The sequence below is a fragment of the Nymphaea colorata genome, chromosome 1, assembly GCF_008831285.2.
Source record: "Nymphaea colorata isolate Beijing-Zhang1983 chromosome 1, ASM883128v2, whole genome shotgun sequence".
NCBI lineage: Eukaryota > Viridiplantae > Streptophyta > Magnoliopsida > Nymphaeales > Nymphaeaceae > Nymphaea > Nymphaea colorata.
In genome coordinates this window covers 22824241-22847228 of record NC_045138.2, presented here as the reverse complement: position 1 = coordinate 22847228, position 22988 = coordinate 22824241, and the positions used below count along the sequence as shown (strand labels likewise).

At 36.5% G+C, this 22988-nt stretch overlaps 1 protein-coding gene across 1 annotated transcript; it reads left to right on the top strand.

Annotated features, from left to right (window-relative positions):
- The first annotated feature begins 15312 nt into the window (after positions 1–15312).
- On the top strand, positions 15313–18261 carry LOC116246111 (uncharacterized). The gene is made up of 7 exons (XM_031617817.2): positions 15313–15985; positions 16224–16310; positions 16418–16669; positions 16776–16940; positions 17140–17193; positions 17294–17440; positions 17568–18261. The coding sequence occupies exons 1-7, from the start codon at positions 15827–15829 to the stop codon at positions 17943–17945; spliced, it is 1242 nt and encodes a 413-aa protein (XP_031473677.1). The 5' UTR covers positions 15313–15826; the 3' UTR covers positions 17946–18261.
- The last annotated feature ends 4727 nt before the right edge of the window (positions 18262–22988 follow it).

Sequence of the window (22988 nt, the reverse complement as noted above, 5' to 3'; positions counted from 1 at the left end):
ATTAAGTGTTTGAAGCTGAAAATCTGAAATTCGTTTCAAATTTATCATAAAATGTTCAAAAAATTATTGAGTACAAATTTTTGAAAATTTTGGAGTGATTACATATGCCCTTTTTTGCTGCTAAGCCGATGTATGTCGTGCTTGGTGGCAAAGATAAGCACCACCAATTTTGATCAACCAAAATTTTACTTTAAAAAATTAAAACGTAGGAATTGTATTTCAGGCTTAACCCCCTTATTTGAATGAGTTGTTTGGACTTATGTTGCAGGTTTAAACTCATTACTTGCACGAGTTTGCCAAAATTGAGTTCAAGTTTAGCCTCTTATCTAAATGGGTTGCTTCAGTTTGCATTGCAAGTTTCACTCTTTACATGCATGGATTGCTCTTTTGTCCATAATTTCAGGTTTAACCTTTTTCCTAAGTAAGTTGTTGGAAAAACAAGTGACATTGCTTGGAAAGAACCTTCATTAACACTAGTATCTTTGTAGAAGCATGAAGCGAGACCCTATTGTTCATATATTGGTTGTAATAAAAAAACTCCCTATCACCTTAAGTTCCTTACATTAAAGTTTTTGTTTTCACCAAAAGCTGGATTTTGAACTTGATTATCAAAATTCCCAACCTAACAGTTGGGTTTGACTTGAAAAGTCATTGGCCAAATGGCAAAGTTGTGCTTGCTCCACAAGATTCCTTTGCTTAGTGTGGCTGAGCTAGCTTTAGATTACCCTGAGCCTAGTTGCTCTTGATCAAATCCTCAAGTTAGCAGCTGAGTTGCTTTAATTTGGTTATGCAACATTTTTAGATGGACAGCAATGATTTAAAGATTGTTTGGACAATTCCTGTGGAAAAACATTTCAGAAGAAAGTAGTTTTTGAAAATGCATCAAAATATTCAAAATAAAAACAAATGACCCAATGTACTGCGTAAAAGATAGATGATTGATGTACTAGGTAGGCATTGGTGTGAAAAAAAAATAATGAAAATTGCCTTGGTGCAAGGAAACAGATAAGATTATGTCAAGACAGATTGTGATGTTTTTTGCTGATGGAAATACAAGATAATGTTAAGTTCATGAACTTAGGTACAAAAAATTCTTTGGATTTGTTTTTAATGACAAGAAGTTGCGATAGGGTTTGTGCAATTCATGAAGAAAGAAACTTGTTATAGAAATATGATTGGTAGATAATGGTTTTCATAGCAATAAATCAATTTGGGTGAATGAAGGTGTTGAAAATCATGTGTCAAATGGTTAAAAAGAATAAAATACTCTGAAATAAATCAAAGGTTGGTGATCAACTTGGGACAAATGAAGACCCAACAAAGTCAAAGAAAAAATAAAAATGAGAAGAAAGATGTGATATGGGTGTTGAAACTAAAGAATTGTCAAGCTAAGTATAAAGGAGGCTGATTATATATTGTAAAATGCATGAATTGAGTTAGGCAAAGTTTGGTAATTTACCAAATTGAGAGATACAATGTACATGATCATGAAGTTGGATAGATTAATATAAAGGAAAGACTTGCAAAATAAGATGAAATGAAGGTTTGATGCAATTCTAGGAAAAGTTGACCACACCTAAATTACATGGATAAAGCTAGGTAGAAGCATTTTGTGTAGAGTTCTGAGACTTAGCTATTAGGGAAGACCTAAGCAAAGCAGAAGGATCAATGCTCTAACACCACAAAGGAAAAATAAAAACAAAAGAAGAAAAAAACTGTCTAGCATGGTCTGGGGACAAATCACTATATCAGCAAAGAACCTCTACCACTCCTTAATGTTATGGTACTAATAAAGATGAATTCTATTTATCAATTGTTATAGATGAACCACTGTTTGATATTGACGGCTGTTAATTGATGTTTTCTCTCATGGTTTTTGTTTTTTTGCTTTGAGAAGTCATGGGTTTTTTTTTCTTCTTTTTTTCTTTATGAGATATCTTATATTATATTTGATAAGGATCAATATAAGCTGACGAGTTCAGTTACTATTCAAATAGAGGATGACATTAAGAAAGCTGGCATTGAGGATTCATGAGGTCTTCTTGTCAAGTAAGAATATAACAATATCAAAGAGAATCCATGTGACCCCTCAATTAAAAGAGATAAATTGTGTAAAGAATAGCCTCCATAAAAAAAAAGAATCTGTCGAGATGATAGATGATTGTAACAAATATTAAACATGGGAATGTAATATATAAAACGTGAAAGAGAACACCTCCATAGATGTAGACTCTATTTAGAGTTGAACCACTTTTTTTCTTTGTGTTTCATGTATATTTTTCTTTATTCGACGAGTTTGGATGCCAACACCAATATTCTTTGCTCTATATAAATATTTGGACATAGACTACCCTCTCTTGTCATCAACATAAAAAGCCCATATCAACTTTTTTTCAGTCATGACCCTGACTACAAGTTGCTTAAAACCTTTGGTTGTGCTTGCTAACCACATTTATTTCCCTATAATGCCCATAAACTTTAGTTTTGTAGTACAAAATGCACTTTTTTTGGGTTATATTTCTAAGCACAAAGAATATCTTTGTCATGATCTAACCCAATCTAAAATATGTATGCATTGCAATGTTGTGTTTGATGAAGACAGTTTTCTCTTTCAACCCCACCAATCTTCTCCTAGTCTGCCTACATCACCCAATCTGGATCTTATTTATATCTCTTTTCCACTATACAATCACCTACAACCTCACCTATTATTGCTTCCTCCCTCGACACAACCACAGATCCAGCACCCCCTTCCTTTTCACCATCGTCTCGCTTGCCTCATCCACCAACACCACTGCCTCTAAGATTTCACATGGGCAAAGAACTATGAATGTTGAGTATCAAGCTCTCATTAAAAGAAAGGCCGACAACAACATTGATAGGTATAAATCTAGGCTTGTGGCCAAGGGGTACAAAGAAAGAGACTTTAGTCTGTGCTAATCCGGTTTTCTATCAACATACTACGCATATTGAAGTGGATATTCGTTTTATCAGAGACCACATTCAGCATAATCGCTTATTTGTTGCTCATGTTCAATTTGCTGTACTTGAAGCTCTTTGGGTCAAGCTCAGTGTTGCACCTCACATGTTCAATTCGAGGGGGGATAATAAGGATCAATGCTAGCTGGCGAGTTTAGCTACTATTGAAAAAGAGAATGGTGTTGAGAAAGTTGCATTGAGGATTCATGTGACCATCTTGCCAAGCAAGAAAATAATGATATCAAAGAGAATTTGTGTACTTCATCAATTACAGGAGATAAATTTTGTAAAAGGGCAGTCTCCACAAAATAAGGAAACTGCCAAACTGATAGATGGTTGTCAAAGTATTAAACATGGAGACATAATGTGAGATATACAACACCTTCTTGGATCTTGATTCTTAGAGTTGGACCACGTTAAAATTTTTTTGTGTGCTTCTTTTCTCCTTTTCTTCAATATCAAATATTTAAAATGTTAAGTTACATTTGTTGTCCTCATAATCTTTGTATTTAAACATAGCTTATCCATAGATTGGAAGGCTCATGTAGGAAGACCGAATCAAAAAAAAATAAAGGTTATTAGGGTTGGATGATCCTTAAAATGACGAACAAGTATCCAATGGATGCTCGTATGACTTGTGTTGAACCATAATCAACCTTACGGCGGTCACTACTTAAACAAGTATATTTGAAAATATTGACGTGCAAGCTGGAAAAATTTGTATTATAATTCATATGAAATCCAGCATATGTTCTTTAACTTTTCGTGTGTTTCCATCCAATGATGTGACGGAGTCTGCGCAACTTTATAGAAGCGGGAGCTCCCATAACCTAACACTTGTGAGAGAGAGAGAAAGAGGACAAAAATTCTATGCTGGCGTGGGCCACGGTTGGCCCTTCCACTCTCAAAGATTCGCCTTCGCCAGCCCCATGTGCATGGAGACCGAAGATGGCTACAATCTCTCTCTCTCGTATTTTAATTGAAAGTAAAAAAAGAAAGCAGAAAGTATCTTTTCGACGGGTTCTCCCCCTCGTACGTCTCTCCTTCTCTATCTCTGGCCATGATCGCCGGCGTCATCTCGTTTGTGGCTTTCCTGATCTTCTTCCTTCTGTTTTTCCTCAGTTTTAAGCAATACCAAGACGTTGGTAGCTTGCTGCCATCTAAATAGTTAGTGGCAGAAGTTGATCCCCTCGTGAGGTTATGTTTTTAACCGCTGATAGTAAATTTTCTCGACATTTTTTGACCAGTCATGGGCCGCACAGTTCAGGCGTGCGCAGCCTCACAAGAGTCTGCAAGTTTGACACTGCACTGGAATTAATGGAATCTTTAACCCTAGTGACGTTAGTGTAGCAGGTTAGGCAGTTGTGCATGTGAAAGTCGCATAGCCAGTCTGATTTTTGTGGGCTCTAATGTCTGGGACTTGAAGTTGGCAAGCACTATACTTTAGTTGAGACTCATTCATTTTACTCTACTACAAATAGCAGAGAATAGATAGGGAGGGTGTGATTAAAGACAATGTCTGATGCAATGTATTGAGTGGTGTGACGTGGGAAAGTTATGACCGTCCAAACTTGAATGGAGAAATCCACACATTTGAATATTTTTAGAGCATGGATTGTTGCGATTATATATATATATATATATACACATATATAGAACATGGATTGTTGTGATTATATAAATGCGTCAGTGTATAGGTGGGTGGGTGGGTGTTATATATATATATATATATATATTATAGAATAATTGTAATTACCAAACCGCTTGGAGAAGTGACAAAAACCAAACCTCTTAAATTTGTGTTAAAAAATGTTTTAAACAAAATGTAAAAATTTTGGTGTTTATAGACATTAATTTTATATAAATCAGGTTTTAGCTCAATTTTTTGTTATAAAAAATTGTTCATTTCTACTATCAAAGTTTGATATTATAAAGAACCGTTCATTTTTTCAAGTATTTAAGACATTGTAAAAGTAAGAAATGATTAACTCAACATATACTTCTCGCCAAATCACTCATCACTCTTAAGATTATATCTGTAAGGTCAGATTGTAGAAAAAAATTTATTTGAGTAATTAATTTTAATAGGACAAGTTTTGTGTGTGTATATACATAAGTGAATGAGACTTATGGGACCCTTATGTATAAATTTCATAAGAAATTGTTTTAACTCTTGATGAACTTGAACAATAACATGAGTGTCTCATGAATATACCCCCAAACATTAGAACAAAAATGTTATAATAAGTATTTCTTGAACTTGCCACATTTTTTTGAAGCAGATTCATAAAAGAATAACGTACTCTTCAAGTTGGATGACACATGGAGCATATTGTTTGAAGGATAAATTGTAGTTAATTTAGATTATGATGCGATCTATTTAACAACATTCTTAATATCAGCCAACAAAAACTTTGTGTGCTCATCATCTAAGTTGATGATGATGGCGGTCGGACTTGCCGGTTTTGTCGGAACCTGTTGGAACATGAAAGTCATACGGGACACTGACTGAGGGCATTATCGACTTTTTTGTCATCGAGCAAATTACGGCGCCTTGTCAACCACCAACCACTCTCTCCGGCAACAAGCTGCAATGACGCCGTCCATCGCGAGGTCCACGTTTTGACCACTTTGTCCGCTACTCAACGCATAAATTACAGAGTTGACCACTCCAATAGCCAACCCACCACCAGTGTCAGCTCCTTTCTTTTTTTTGGTGGTTCCTTTTTTTAGTAGGCTTTCATCTCCCAGCAAATTAGTCGATCTGGGATGCTTATTCATTGTATCCACTGGTGGAGTCAAAATTTTTTTGGTTATAAAGCGCTGTTTTTTTGGTTATAAAGCGCTCTAAGTTTAAATTTTAAACTTTAAGGAACACTCATATTCATTGAAGTTTTTATGTATAAATGAAGTAAATTTTGTGGCGCCTACATCAACTATAATGTCACTCCGCCACTTATTGGATCACAAGCTCAGACTTCCTGAGTTTGCTATGATCGTCAACTAGTTACATGTTTATAAGTTTGTTGAGATTGTCAACTATTTACATGTTTTTTTTTTTGTTGTGCATTGTTCAAAACTAGAGTTTGTCCTTTTGTAAATTATAAAAGATATATCAATATATGATGGTTTTAAAGCGCCTTTTGTCTTGTTATAAACTTGCACTTGTGTTCACTTTCAGCAGTTTGCTAGTAAAAAGAGAGCAGAGAACATGTGTACACTTAGGTTGTCTTCTGCCCAAGTCATTGCCTTGTTAAACATCGATAATAGATATAATAAACATATATATATATATATATATTCACTTTCTTATTACCTTTCTATTAAAATAACAATAAAATATTTAAATTTAAATAGTAATAAATATTTAAATTATTTTAAGTAAAAGTATCATTTTGAATAATAAGTCACCAAAATGACGAATGATAAGAGTGATATCAATACTACCAATTATTTGGAGAAGAAAGGCGGCTATTCGGAGCATAATGAACTCTTTGGATCCAATGGGTTAGTAGCCGCCTTTTCCTTTCCTACCCTCTTCGGAGGATTTGGTTACGGAATGAGGGTATTTCAGACATTTTCATACTGTGGGTTGGTACCCACCTTTCTCTTTTCTGCCCTCTGCCTTCTTGGAAAGCGAGACGATTCGTGTGTACGGATCGATACGGCTATACATCCTGACCTGCTTCACTCCCGAGACGCATAAATGTTACGAAAAAAAAGAAAAAAACAGTGGGAAACGACTCGGCTGAGATGGACTTTAGTGTCGAATCGGGCGATCCCGGCTCGCGCTGAGTTCGTTTACCACGCGATGCGAATCTTGACCGAGTAGGGTTTACACCCGTTATCACCTGGTAAAGAAAATAAGATCCAAATGGCAATCGGATCCGGACTTCGTATCACTGATGTCTTTCCGATTCATGACCCGAATTTCAAAAAAGAAAACGATACTAAAACCCGACCCATTCACATGTTGAAAGACTTCGTATGGCTTGTGAAGCCGACTACTTTGGATCCAATTAGGTCAAATCAGGGGAAACATGGTGTCCAACCCAAAAAACATGAACCATTGGTATTGATCTCTTAGTAGATTAACCAGTTTAATGTTAGTAGAACATTTATTAGAGACAAGTGATCGTTTATTTTCATATTGGTGCATGTGTTCATTTGTATCGTGGAAGTTTTTAAAGGGGTTGTTTGGCACAAAAAAATTATAGTGTTGCATGAACCCACCTCAATTATTGGGCAGGTTCACAGGGGAAACCCATAGATCAGTAGAGAGCCGAAACTTTCATCCATCCCTTTGTCTCCATGTGGTAGAAAAGCAGCTTCCCGTACTTTGGGGTATCGTCCTCACTGCATTTTAGCTTTAACTTGCACATAGTTACTTTTTTCATAACATAAAAAATTGACATTATTGACATTAGAAATGAAGACTAACATTTTACCAATCGTCAGAGTAATCCATTGCATCAACTCAGCAGACCATATTTTACCATTCTATTAGCCAAATGAGCCCTAACTTTTTTTTTTGGTGAAACATTACACATTAGTCCAAAATTTGTGGCCTCCCTACTTATGTAAAGCTCATCAATCTGTCAAGAAGTGCCAAAGTTAGAGTGCGTGGTTATAATGTGGTGAAACATAAAACTCCATAATCCAGCTGGCCTATCTGCATTATATCAGACGAGTTGCTCGTTGCTTCATTGTATAAATGGAATAAACCGAGGGCTTGAATGGCCATTATCAAATATTGGCAGACATGTGAACAGAAAAATGTTTATCATTTCAACTTTTTAAATGGTTATAAAGTCGTTTTTGTTATAATTTGAAAGCATCGGATCATATCAGTCGATACGTCGTGTCAGTTAGGGGAAAAAAAAAAAAAAAAGATTCAAATCGCTATCCGGCAGTTGAGCCACTTCTCGTCAGTTTTTCGAAGTCCAAATTACTGTAAGGGCAGATCCGCAACGTACAGAATCCATCGTCAAATCACATTCACACGCGTTGGAATGACGAGGCCCCATGGATATACAATTGTCGAAAACTATATGCTCGAAAATTTAATTCAAGCAAACTTTTCACCTTCCCCGAAAAGAAGAGATCATAAAATCACATTCATAAACGTACGTTGGAATGACAAGGCTGTGTTAATGGTACAGCATTTGGGATGCCATCAAATTTTTAGGTGAGGGAATTCAAATTTATTAGGAGTTGTTTTATAACAGTTACTATCCTCTGAATCTGATTAGATGAAGTATGATTACATTTATGAAATACTTATAATGGTGCTTTACAAATCTTCTTCATTTTTTTGGTAGATTTATGAGACAGTAACAAAATGTTTCCATACAGTTCTTTAGGAGTTGTTTAGAGAATGGACAATTTGTGAGCCAAAGAATTAGGACAGGTTTGTAGAATAATAGTTTTAATGTGTCGTGAATCTGCCCAATCTTTAAAGTAAATTCATAAGATGCTCAAGGATGTATCTGCCGCCAAACAATCCCTTTAATGAGCATCAATATTTAAATGAGAAATTAACTATGAGGTGTATCAATACCTAAACAAACATTCAGTTGCCACTCTTTCGCTCCGTCATCCATCCTTTCAACATCCCAAGAGTGAAAGTGTGAGACAACCAAAAGGATCTTAGTTATCTAGAGCTTTTCTAACAGTGTTTGTAGCCTTGACATATCTAAAGTACAAGTTAACTACTTTGTGGAAGATGATTACATTGCTTGTCTTGCAAGTATGAGGAAGTGGGCAATGGCATTCAAGAAGACCATTGCTTGATGATTATTGAGGATGATGGTATCCCACAAACACATGTTGCATGAAGCCTACTGTTGAAGCAAACAGTGGATTTCAGTTGATCCAACATTGCTTCATGATTAATGAGGATTTTAGGACCAATTTTTTTTTTTTTTTTTTGGAGATCCACATTTAACAAACATCCCTTAAGAGGCTCCACTAAAAATAATATAGATTTACAAAATGCCCTATTTCCTTTATAGAAAACCCTTGTCAATGCATGTCCAAACCTTGTCTAGAGAACACAAATTTTAGTTAATAACATGAAATGAAGTATTCATTGGCATGGAAAAAAAAAAAGTATGACTGATACAACTTGTGGCATAAAAATTTTACTGGTAGATGGATTGTTGATAAGTTAATGGTAAAAAGTGCACACGTTAGTGAAGGAGCTTTCCTGGCATGAAAGGCATCAGGAATCATGAGAAGACATACACTGAAAATCACCCATACTTTTCTTCACATAAGACCACCCATTTAGTAGCAATTTTTTTTAATATCTAGTGAGCCCTTGATTTTTTGTCAGTGCAAACAAAGTGGCTAAAGATGGTAGAAATCATGAAAGGGGTTGGAAAAATGGCCCAACCACTATTTTGATGCCAATGAAGAAGAAGTTCCACAAATTGAGAGCAAAAGTGATAAATGAAGGGTTAATGTAAATGGTGATTCATCCAAATGCGATAATTTACATTAACAAATTAATCAAGAGAGACTTCACACATCTGCATTTCTCCAAAAAGTATTAAAAATGTTTCACCCTTAATAGAGGTGAAGGCGAGCATGGGCCAAGTGTGGGCAATTGCCCACATAGACAAAAGAAAAGTTCTTATTTTTTATATTGATGTTTTAGGACAATTTTTTTCATTTACATACTGGTTCCCCTTAAACATTTAAAATTTTTATACCTAGTGTCCCTTATCCTGAACTTTTAGCTCTGCCATTTCCCCTTTCAGTTTTAGTTCTTATTTTCATATTGATGTTTCGAAGTCATTTACATACCAGTGTCCCTTAAAAAATTTAAAAATTTATACCTAGTGCTCCTTGGCTAGAATTTATAGGCACATTCTTGAATCAAAATTCTAGAATTGTGTTTCTACCCTAAGAGGTATAGGAAAATTTTCAATCAAATGGAAACTCTTAGGGGTGTTTGATGAGGCCGGAATTGTGAAATGCTAAAATTAAAATTCTCATTTTTGGTGAAATGAGAATTTGCGTTATCAAATAAATATTTTTTGTTCCAAAATTATCGGCTCATTCTTGAATCAAAATTTTGGAATTGTGATTCTACTTTAGGGGATGGAATTACGATTCGACAATTTTAGAATTTTTTCAACTCTCTATAGGATATATGTCATGATGGTTTAATTAATCATTTCTATGACTTTAATTCATGTTTTATGAAACACATCTTTTTTTATTCTGTAATCAAAATTCTAGACTATCAAACATAAATGAAAACTAGAATTAGAATTCTTATTCCAATTTCAATTTGAGGTGGATTTTGTTTCTAAACAAAATTTTAATTCTGAATAAAAATTCAAGGCCATCAAACATCCCCCTAAGGCTAATAGATTTCAATTGCCATCTCATGCAAAAATAAAGAAGGCAACAACAAAAGGGAAGCCATCAAGGGAGGGCATGTAGTTTTACAAACCCAAGTTTGAAGAAGGGAGGAATAAGAAAGGGACTCGAGATAGAAATCAAATGCAAAAGAACAAAATGGGTGGCAAAGAGAAATGAGTGAATCTGTTCAATCTAAGCAAAGCTTTAATTTTTTGCAGTTATCCATTGGATCTTTCTGCCTAGCAAGGATACATGCAGGAATTGAGGCAACGCTAAAATCCAATATAAAGAATGGAAAGCATTATAGCAAAAGAAATATTTGAAAAGAGTAAAATTAATCACCAGGAACCAAAAGCCTTTAATTAGTGTACAATTTTAGTAAAATTTTACTTAGTAAAATTTTACAGCCAGAGCGAAGGACCACTAGAATGAGGAAACTTCCACACATCCTTCCTTCAAATTTGGACAACCCTGCTCCTATTCAAATGGATGAAGGTATTGAAAAGTTAACCTAAAATGGGACATCATGGGAAAGGACCTTTTATCCACAGCTACCCTCCATGAAGATTCTTTCTTAAAACGTGCTTGACTTAGGAAGAGTTGGGTTAGGTGTTGAATAGAATAAGAAGTTCTAGAGGCTTGATACTGCAACTATTCAGACAATTTCAGGTAGATACAATGTTCATTCATTAGGGAATTCCTTGTTTATGAATGTTCTTATGATTCAACTCATAGCAAGATTATCATATCATGGTTAGAAAAAAAAAACCCACTAGTAAAGGTAAAAGTTGCTTGAGCAACACTTAAACGATTATTATTCTAGCAAATTATGGAATCAGTTGTCATGTTAGGTATTCATGGACCTATGGAGTCTATTAAGTAGGGATGAACAGTGAGTCAAGCCAGATTGAAATCGACTCGAGCTCGCTCATTCGAATTTGACTCAAACTCGATTTTTTTTATAAAGAAGTCCGGCTCGAGTTTAAATGTATGCTTAAAATGTTAAAAGAATCAAGTTCAAGTTGTAAGAACTCGACTCAGCCCAACTACATAATGAATGCTGAAACATAATAAGGGAATATTTAGACAAGTTAAAATAAACCAGATAGGCTTAACAGAAACGAGTTGCATGGGTCGACTCGAGCTCGAGCCTGTTCTATGTAACACGACTTGAGTTCAAGCGAAGCTTGAACTGGCCCAACTCGAGCTCAACTCGGCTCGTGTGCAGCCCTACGAAGAAGCAAGCACATGAAGAGAGAACCTTGGATTTTAGTTGGGGATTGGAATCCCAACTAACAAGAAAAGTTGAAGTAGAAGCAGTCATTGTAGAGTCATTGGCATGGATGATTTCATTAACAGTACCATTGTAGAGGCGGGTCTCATGGAAATTCCCTACCAATTTAATATACACTTGGAGCAATAAATAAAGTGGTTGCAATTTTAGAGCATGTATAATTGCTGAAGTCTTCATAAACAAAAGTCCACTGACACGTTTTTCTATGTCCTTGTTTAAGCTTCTTCCTAAAACCATCTCTAACCACAATGCTTTAGGGTTAGAAGCCCAAAAGCAAAGCCTAGGTCAAATTTTCATTCAAATTCTGCAAGTTTTTGGATGCACCTCCTAATTGTAACGAAATAATCTGAACAACTTGGAACCAACGAAATCATTGACATTTCCATGTTTAAAGCAGTAAAAAAACTAGTGTGTTGAGAAAGTTTCATAAGGCAGGAAGATCAATGATATAGGTCTCCTAGCAAAGAGGAAATAAGAAAGTAGAGGGTGAATCTCTCAACATTCAAAATTAAATGAGGGTGGGACAGAAGTGTAAAATCATGAAGGTCTCCTGCAAGATGAATTCTAGTCAATCTTAGAATGTGAAGGATCCATCCAAAGGCATAAATCTGCATGCAGATGGATTGATAAAGGTTGTGTTAAGTAGCTCAAGTGACAGGGGATGTAGTTGTCCACCCCTGCTTTCTCTCTCTCTCTCTCTTTCTACACACACACACACACACATATATCAGCTATGTTACTTCCCTAAATGACCCTTAATTGTTGAGTTAAATGAGAATTATGGATTCAATCTAAGTTTGATTTCCGTCGTTTAATGAGCCAAACGCTTCTCACAACCTTGCAACCGCAATAAAAAATCATAATCGTGAACTTGAATCAAATATTGTGGCCTCGTCGGTCTGTGACTGTTGGAAACAAAGTTCAAATCTCCAAGAGAACTACACTACCCATGGGGTTTTACTCTACCAAAAGCACAAGATTCATTAGCATCAAGCTGTGTGTTTTTATGTGTTATAAAAGTTCTTGTAAAAAAATCATAAGCTTTAGGCCATAGGCTTCAGGCACCTACCTATAAATTAAAGGTCTACAGCTGAATACTCAGTCTATGTCTGTTACGTCGAGGACAACGCCTCTGGGGGAAAATGTTTGTGGGCAAAGAAGGGTCACTGCAGGAAGGAGGGTCACTGCTGGTACAAAGAGACAAGCAGTAGAACAGAATATGATTAACATGCACTTCATTGATTGAGAAATTCAACCTATATATGGGGAAAAAAGATCAATGGTCTCCCTCTCTTGCTATAAAAATATACATATCTCGTATAATTTTTGGCATATTGGAGATTTTTTTTCTAGTTGGAAGTTTCCAGACAAAAAATGAGCTCTAATTAGGCTTTTTTATCTATCTTGATAAAAGTCCCATATATATATATATATACATATATATATATATATATTTGTAAATAGGGTAGAACTCAACAGGCCTTGGAAGATTTGCTGTCAGGGAAAACAGGGCAGATCTTCGTCCTTGTGGGCAGCAGCATTAATTCTGAGTTTCAAACGGGGTTGCAAATGGATCGGATCTAATTTAAGAGTTTTGTCATATTGCATTGTACTGAATCCATTCTGAATCCGACCCATTTGCAGCATCTAGCTTGAAATCAAATGTGTCGAATATTCCAGTCTATTGCCCCTAGTAGAAGAGAGAGGAGGCATTGTGGTCCTTTATTTTGCAAGCTAGTGGGGCTACTTAAGGAGTTTGTGTGAACCAAGTTGAGTGCATCACATGAGTCCAATAATAGTGCTACAAGGAGGCTAAATTATGAAGATAAGAGCCCCAATATCTGCCCTACATACTGGCCCCAACCCTTGCTGGGGATATAGGGACGTAAAACAAAGGATGACATGTCCATAGCTGCTGAGCCACATGTGGTGTTTGTGTGGGCAACTGCCTACACAGTCCTGCAAATTTATCTCTAAGTCATTTGCTTATGATTATATTAGTGCCCATGAAGTGCTTAACACGTTTTGAAATACTGTCCCTTAGCTAGAAATTTATGACTCTGCCAGTGCCTCAGAGTATCCTATAAGAATATGTGCTCTTTTACAATATTGAGCCATTAAATTTTTTTTAGTAGGAGAACTCATTCAATATCTTTAATTTCTTTGAGGCACTTATACATATGACAGTGAAATATATCAAAACATTAACATATATATTAAACTAATTTTGTGAGGCTGGTGTGAGCAACTGCCCACACCAGCCACCATGTGGTTCCGCCACTGGCTAGGAATGGTATGGACCAAGGCTTGGCCATGGTTAGGTCCATCCCTTAGCTGGACTAGGACTCAACTCTTCCAACCATTATTTGATCCGTTGGTAACAAACCATTAGCTTCATCAGAGAGGACCGATGAACAAGAAAATTTCAAATCTGAGTCTGTTAGTTGAATTCAGATTTGATATAAGATGGCATCTTCTTGATATGGTTAGCACTAATGGCATTAGCTAATCTGATCCTGAAAGTTATCCAAATCTGGTTATGTATGAAGTAAGATTCCAGTTGGGTATTTTACACATCTGTAAACATACTGGGAGTTAGATCCAGATTGGATGAAGTCTTGCAGTATGTGACAAAACCGGGGGCCGAGGTAAGTGCCGGCAATTGTCCACACTATAAATTTCTAGCTCCACCCTTCGGACAAATCCTCCTATTCCATGGACCCATTTGCAACTTTACTAGGAATCCCTTACTTAGCAACAATACATCTACAAAAAAAGTAACTAGTTTTCTCTTTTTCTCCTCCTTTCTTCCTTCCCCTTTTCCTTCTTTACATTTTTTTTAAGCTGTTGGTCTAAACCATATTCACCAGCGAGAACTATTTGATAATGTTGTTAATATGATCCGATACACATCATTTCATTTCAAAAGAAAAAAAAAAAAAGAGAAAATGATGAGGGACTCAAAAGGTCCTTTTTAGATGTCCCCTGAGATGGAACCCATATTGGAAGATATATGAATGGATGATGTCAAAAAATTTTATCTTTTTTTTTATCTCTTATACAAAAATTAACACAAAGTCACTACTGACATTCCAGAAATCTTGAAATTCCTTGTAATTGGTTGAAAAACTTCCAATTATATCTAATTCCGGTTGCCAGGTCAGTCGATCAAGTGCCAAAATCCTTTTTCGGCATCCTTTTTTAATAATTCTAAAGGAGTTTTTGGTAAGTTTTTGATAAAGATAATACTGTTCATAAAACTGCTAAATGGGTCGAAATTTCATTCACCTGAAAAGCCAAAAATGAATATAATTTAGTCGTTGTCCTTTCAAATTTATCGGAAGTTTATATTATTATTTAACAGTTTTTCTGAAAAGCATGGTTTTGTTAAGAGCGTGACAAAAGTTAATTTCTTTTTAAAAGTCGTGGGCAAAAAGCAGGTTTGAAAATAAAAATTTCTTGTTTATCTTTACAAGTCAGTGGGTGAATTCTAAAAATCAAGGAGGGGCAAGATGGGGAAGAAACTTCTCCTGTTTCACTTGTGACTCTAATTTGTTGCTTTGCTGAAGGGGGCCCGGCGTTCATAAGGGGGATTTCCAGAGAGAGAGAGAGAGAGAGAGAGAGAGAGGGAAAGAGGGAGAGTCAGTATTAAAACGACAAGGGTTAAGCCAAACTGAAGCATTCTAATAATGCTGTCCAGATTTATCCACGAATTTCCCCAATTTTCTCATTAATCCTTTTTTATATGCTGTCAAGTTTTCCTGCAAGCCGGCTCTCTCTCTTGCTTTCTCTGTCTTTCTCTCTCTCTCAAACCGCTTTGGCGTCTGAGCAGCGGTTTCACACACTGGTTAGGCGGATTGGAGTTGCAGGGCATAAGATTCATGGTACCCTCCAGCCATTGAAGGAGTTTGAGGGTATTCTTTGGGTTCTTTCCCCCTTCTCCTTCCTATTTCTGTCTCTATCTCTGTCTCTCTCTCTCTCTGTCTCTCTCTCTCTCTGCTATGTCGTGTGAAAAGCGGTTTTCGGCACGGGCTTAGCGGTTTGGAGTTGCAGAGCATAAGATTCACGGTACCCTCAAGTTATTGAAGGTTTGAGGGTATTCCTTGGGTTCTCACTCCCACTCTCCTTCTTTTCGAACCATTTCGGGGGATACCCAGATCTTCCTTGTTCCGTTTACGGATGGCTACCAGGTCTGGGAAGGGCCTGTTAGTTCTCTGCTTCCTCTTGCTCCTTCTCCTAGTCTCTTCTTCCCAGGCGAGGAGACTCACTGCCAGGCAGCATTTTGAAGTCCGGAAGCACCTCAAGCGCTTGAACAAGACTCCCATCAAAACCATTGAGGTTTGTCTCTCTTCTCTCTTCTGTCTCTCTCTTTCTCTCTTTAGGTTTAAGGTGTTTACAGCATTTGGGGTTCCGTATTTGCTCGTTTTGCATGTACTTTTTGGTGGCACATTTTGACTAAGTTGTTTTTATTTACTTCTTTTAGACAATATCTGTAACTTGGGTTGGCTAATTAGCCGAGGTTTTAGGCATTGCAGTTGCTTTTAGTAATTTTTTTTTTTTTTGAATTTTCTTCCAGAGCCCAGATGGGGATCTCATCGATTGCGTTCATCCATACCATCAACCTGCTTTTGATCATCCTTTCCTCAAGAATCATACCATTCAGGTCTGCTTTTGGTACCTGTTGTTCCATGTACTAGTCGTTGATAGGCCATACCTCTAGAAGAGCCGTTTTTCATCTTTTTCTTAGGGGTCTTTTATGGTGTTTTATAGATGCAACCGAGCTTCCACCCAGATCGTATGTTTGGAACAAGCATGGTCGAGTCTAGCACAGAGAAATCCGATATTACTCAGCTTTGGCACACGAATGGAAGGTGCCCAGACGGAACCATACCCATCAGAAGGACAACAAAGGAAGATGTTCTGAGAGCTAGCTCTGTTAAGAGGTTTGGGAAAAAGTCTCATAGGTCAATCCCTCGGCCTATCTCCATTAATCCTGACTTGGTTAATGAAAATGGTCATCAGGTATCAAAGTTTCTCTTTCCTTTCCGTAAACCTTTTAAGGCATTTCATTTTCTTTCTTTTTCTGAGTAACCATTTGCTAATGTTATTTCTTTTGTTGGCATAATAGCATGCAATTGCTTACGTTGAAGGTGATAAATTTTATGGAGCTAAAGCTACAATAAACGTGTGGCAGCCAAAAATTCAGCAGTCCAATGAGTTCAGCCTTTCACAGCTTTGGATATTAGGTGGTTCCTTTGGTCAAGATCTTAACAGCATTGAGGCTGGCTGGCAGGTAAGCTAGATCTTAAAATGAAGAAAAAGGAAAAGAAGGGAACCGAGAGCAATAATTTTAGCAAGTTTCTCTGCTCAATTATTTTCCTTTTCATCCTTCTTTTTTCCCCTTTTCTTTACATAAAGGGAGCTCATATTTTCTGTTTCTGTTGCAAGGAGTAATTTTCTGCACTTTAATTCCGAGTTTGACAAATGTGCAGGTCAGCCCAGACCTTTATGGTGACAACAACACTAGACTGTTTACTTACTGGACTGTAAGTTCTTTGAGTCCTTACTTCTCTTTGAACTCCATTCGAGTTTGTATCACTTTCTTATATGTCGATGTCCTGTGTTTTCGTCATGTGATTTGAGCAGAGTGATGCGTATCAAGCAACAGGATGTTACAATCTTCTATGCTCTGGCTTTATCCAAATCAATAGCCAAATTGCGATGGGGGCTAGCATTTCGCCGATTTCTGGTTTTGGTGGTTCCCAATATGATATCAGTATCCTCGTATGGAAGGTAAGCAAATTCACTAGGAAAGTCCAAAAATAAAACACAGAATCTGAGATTCATCTGACATATATTTCTATTGCATTTGATTAGTGATTTCCCATTTCTTCATTGGGTTTTGTGTTTACTATGCAAGGACCCAAAACAAGGAAATTGGTGGATGCAATTTGGGAACGACTACGTGCTGGGATACTGGCCTTCCTTCTTGTTTTCATATTTGGCTGATAGTGCTACCATGATTGAATGGGGTGGAGAAGTGGTGAACTCAGAGCCCGATGGTGAGCACACTTCAACTCAAATGGGCAGTGGCCATTTCCCTGATGAAGGCTTTGGGAAGGCTAGCTACTTCAGAAACATTCAGATCGTGGACTCCTCGAACAATCTCAGAGCCCCTAAGGATATTGGGACCTTTACTGAGCAGTCCAGTTGCTATGATGTTCAGAATGGTAATAATGGGGAATGGGGTAATTACTTTTACTATGGGGGACCTGGTAAGAATCCAAATTGCCCGTAGAAGATGGGTAAGATTCCTCTCTCTGTCCTTCTAGCCCCACAGAATGTACCATTAAAATGTACTTAAAGCTAAGCCTTAATTTTTACTTCCCATCTTTTCTATTTTCAACTCAAAAAGATGTGATGTTTTAGTGCTTGCCTAGCGCAGCTGCCAAAATGCGTGATCTGATCTTCTCCCTCTTGTTGGTATTTGTTTTGTTTGGTGTATCTTTTGCTCCTTGTAAAAGATATGGGAAGGCCAAAAACCTAGGCCTTTCCTTGTAAAATTGTTGAGCCTGCTTACCGGGTTATGAATGAATTTGTGAGAGCTTCTGATCTGTTGTTGTCCCTGTAGATGTAACTACATGTTCGTCCCATCGTTTGTCTCTCAGCAGTTCTATAGTACCACTTGGGATTTTTTTTAATAAACAAAATGTAGCAAAAAATGCAAAAAGCATGAATGGACATGGAAAGGAAACGAAAGAACAGTTTTTGTCGCGTTATCATCACCAGAAAAAGTGACCTTTAAAAGGACTGGTTGTGTGACAGGAACATATACACCTCTCGAAAGCTCGCAACAGTTAATAGAGCCGACCTTATTTTTCCAGCACACATGGCAGTCTTTGTGGCGATGACTTAAAAAGGATCTAGTGGATGATCTTAAGCTCTTTTGTGGAGCAAAGGTTACTGTCTTTTGTAGCGTTTTAAGGCTTGGGTAGTCGGCATCTATGGGCAAATGGAGTTCTGTCTTCCATCTGTAAGGCATTTAAATAAACTTTCTTGGAAATGTGGCATGTGGGTTGGTAGCTGTCTTTTCTGTTCTCCACATTTTTTACTTGAACAAGTCCAAATATCGAGTCAGGATCACCTGCTCTGGAGGTCATTTGTTGCACAGTGATTGAACGATGGCGAAAGCATAAGTCAGAAACGTTTTAAAAAAAGTAGCGAATCATGTAATGAATGAGTAGCAGCGGCAGCAATGAAGGATAAGAGTTGATACGTACAGAAGGTGAACAGGGGGATCAAACAAATTTATTTCTAAACAAATGGCTGCTGCGACTGAATAATAACGTTTACCAGAGGATTTTCATTTTGACCGGACTGATCTTCCCTTGGATGCTCTGCGCCTGCCACTAAGGTAATCTTGTGTCCGGTGCCCCCAATGAGAGAGAGAGAGAGAGATGCATGTGCTGCTTCTTTTGAGCTGTGCGTGTTATTGGGACTGTCATCTTCTGCAACTCTGGGTCAGAGACATATAACGAAGGGTTTTATCCAACTTATTCGAAAATCCAGTCACCTTCTGCAACTTTGTATTGGATAAGGTCTTTACCCTGCCTTATTCAGAATCGTAAATTCAATGGGCCAGGGTGCCGATTCATATATATATATATATATATATATATATATATATATATATAGTCTACAATATTCAGCCATCTACCTACTCTATTAAAAAAGCAAGAACAAAAATGCAAACTAATATTAGAAGACGGAAATATCTATTTCACTTTTGTTCATATTTTTTTCTTAACCATCAAACATATTAGATGCAAACTAATATTAGGCGACGAAATATCTTTTTCACTTTTGTTCATCTTTTTCTCTTAACCATCCAACATATTAGATCAAATAGTACATATTAGATGGTTGGATTACTATAAAAAGATAGAGTTACCATTCAATTTTTTTACATATACATATATAATGAAAAATAAAATAAGAAATATGTAAAATTTTCAAAATAAGGAAACCTTTAAAAATATTCAAGGATTGAGAAGTGGATTGGGTTCAATTGTCAGCAATTAGATTTAATCACGCAGCGTCTACACTTATCTATCTCCGGAAAGTAAAAGAAATTGCGGAAATGACTTAAATTTCTTTTATAATTCACATTAAGGTGAAGGCAGCATGTCGTATACAGCACTAAAAGAAAGGCTGGTGATGGTCGTGTCGTTCCTCCGCCAAACCCGAAAGGGAAAGGAAAAAAGTCAAACACGGGTCTAAGTTTTAACATATTTAACAGAAGCACCTTTAATTTTCTAAAGGTTACATTTGCGTGGTGTTTTAGGAAATAGACTCTTAGGTCTTAGGAACAGGCTTCTCTTGACTCGCGTTGCTATCAGGCCAAGCAGACTAACTTAGCCGATATCAGATGTGACTTAATTTCCCATGTCTTTGTAAATACACCAAAATTTAGCCGTCGGATTCAATTTCTTTTCAAATTTCAGGCATGCATTTGGAAAATATTCAAACTTTAGACCTCTTTTGAAAAGGTTCTTTAAAAAAAATTAAATGTCCTTGTGAAAACTTCTTAACCCTAATCACTTTTTCTGGAAATTACATATGACAGTTCGACCGCAAAGGGTAAAGAAAAAGAGAGTGGTTTTAGACTTTAGCCGAGGAAGATTTACAAAAGACACTTTATGTTTTTCACAATACCAAATAAACGCACTTATTGTTTGAATATATATTAGTAAAAAGACATAAATTTTTTCATGGTTAATTAAAATGGGCGGAGAGTTGTCTTTTCAAGAATCAAAGTTTCAACTATGCTGACGGTGCCTACCGGTCAGGCCTTTTATTCAATTTATGAAAAAAGAGAAGGGAGAGCCGTCTTGTTTGAAGTTTGCTCCATTTTCAACATTTCTCACTCTTTTTTCTCGAAAATCTGCCTATGAATGTGAGTTTCTCCATTCAAAACATTAGAAATGGGAAAGCAAGGATGCTCTATAAAGGTATAGATAAGATTTGGTTAGTTTTGAAATCAACCATATTTTTTCCTTCCATAATTCACCTTAACATGATTTTGATGACAATGTGCCTGCTTTTAAATGTGAAGATTTTTAGAAAGAATAATTAAAAAGACTCTTATAAGACCATTTTCTAATTTAGGAATGAGTTAATACATTTCATATGATAATAACAATTATTATTATTGGTATCATCATTTGGTGTTTCCGTTGTCTCTACACCCATGTTGTGGAAACTATAACTAAAATCCAACTTGACTTGTTGATACATATGGTGTTTCAGATCTTGTTGTCTGGACATGAAAAAACTGAATTTTGGAGACTTACGTTTGGTACCAGACAAATTTAATTAACCTCACATTGCTTGATTTAATTTTTCCGTTTTTTTTTTTGGATAAAAGAAGCATGTAGATAATATCTGTAAGGGTGGATGGATAAAAAAAAAACAATTGCTTATGAAAAGTAATTTTTTATATGATGGAGTAAGTGTTCCTTCAGGAGTTGCTTGGTGCTCACAAATTGTTATTGTCTAGTGATTTTGCTTAAAATTTGGGATAAATTCATGAAATACTATCTTACTTGGATTCATAAATCTGTACATAAACAATTTGTTACTATTCCAAACAGCCTGTCAGATCTTCCAATCATATTTTGGATTGATTACAATAATAGAGTTTTTGGTTATAACTTTCCCAACATGGGCTTACATATTTTAAAAGCTGCATCGCGTTTGTACATATAATTCCAAAAAAAAAAAAGTTCTCAACATATAAATGATTTACAAATGACAACCTAACCTTCAAATATTTACATTTGAACTCATAGGGCAAACAAGGGAAAAATACTATGCTGTTCGGGAATTTACCATACTCTTCTTTAGAAAGTTCTGATGTTTTGGGTAATTCTTCCCCACTTTTTGCATTATGCGTTCATCCAAAAGCGTTACACGCTTTCTCTCTCTTCCAGACTTAATTAGCCTTTCTCTTTTTCTCCATTAATTAGTTGTTTGATCAATAAAAGTCTTCTTGTGGGGGTCGCCGCTAAAGGAAGAGATTCAAAGCTCCACTAAGAGGCCCTCTTGAAACATGGTGCCAGTTCACATCATATTTCTTACTTAAACCTATAAACCTTTAATGGGAGTCAAACTAAACCCGAATATAAAAAATACACTACGCAATTAAAATTTTTTAATTTTTTTAAGGTATTTTTTAGTTGGGGGTGGGGCCACGGCCTAGGCCGGCCCCCACTCCCTTCGCCCTTGGATGGGACATGGCTAAAAGCCAATAATTATCATGTACAAATACTACTGGGTAGTACTTGTTTTTTCATTCATTTGCATGTAGTTCTTCGCTCTCAATACACAAGAAAAAGTAGTAACTATTTTTGAAAAATATGAGAAAATCGAAGAAGGAGGCTAAACCCATCTTTCCTGTCATATTGGAGTCTCAAGACTGCTTTAGGACGTGAGTAAAAAGCAGAACACCTTTCACCGGGGTTGCAGTCCAAAGCAATAGCACCCAATTAGTTTACAAAGTAAAACAACTTTGTTGAGGGAAACATGATTTACCTTAAATGTAAAATTTCAGCGTTTAAAAGACAAGAATAATGAAGGAGGTCTTTGCTCTTTGTCATTGAAGAAAAACCACGAATTAACCAAATGCACCTAACATGAAACAACAGGCAATCAAAACAAGAACTTATGAATTACACCTTCTCTGGACATTGTACAATAACTGCAAGACCACAAGCTCAGCTCGTACCAATATTGTTCATGTCGTCTGCACGTAGAATTCAACTCTACATCTAGCAAATGAACCCATACACACAGTATAGAGTGTAGAGAGAGAGGCAGAAGAGAAGATGGTCCTCCAAACAACAAAAGCGGTATATGTTTGTGGTTTTTGCATCTATCTGTTGCTCAAACTACATGAATTACAAGCAGTAGGAGTGGCTATTTGAGAATCAATTACCCCCACATATTGAGCGAGTAAACGTCTAATTTGGCACTGATTTGTAAATCTTCGAAACATTGAGCTGGTTTTTGTAATTTATTCCATTTTGAAATTCGAATCACTCCCACTCTCTCTCTCTCCCCCCCCCGTTCACGAAAAAAGAATCAGAAAAGAAGAACAGGAAGAAAAAAAAGTACTTCTACGACAGCAGTTAAATTTAAAAAAGCAAGAAAAATGATTTTTTACTCAGATCGTGAAACTCCGCACTCAAGAAGCAAAATCTGCAAGAAAATGAGCGCCGCCTGTCCCATCAGACTTCAACAGAACACTCCCAACGGCAGGCTGCCCGCTTGGCCTCGACAC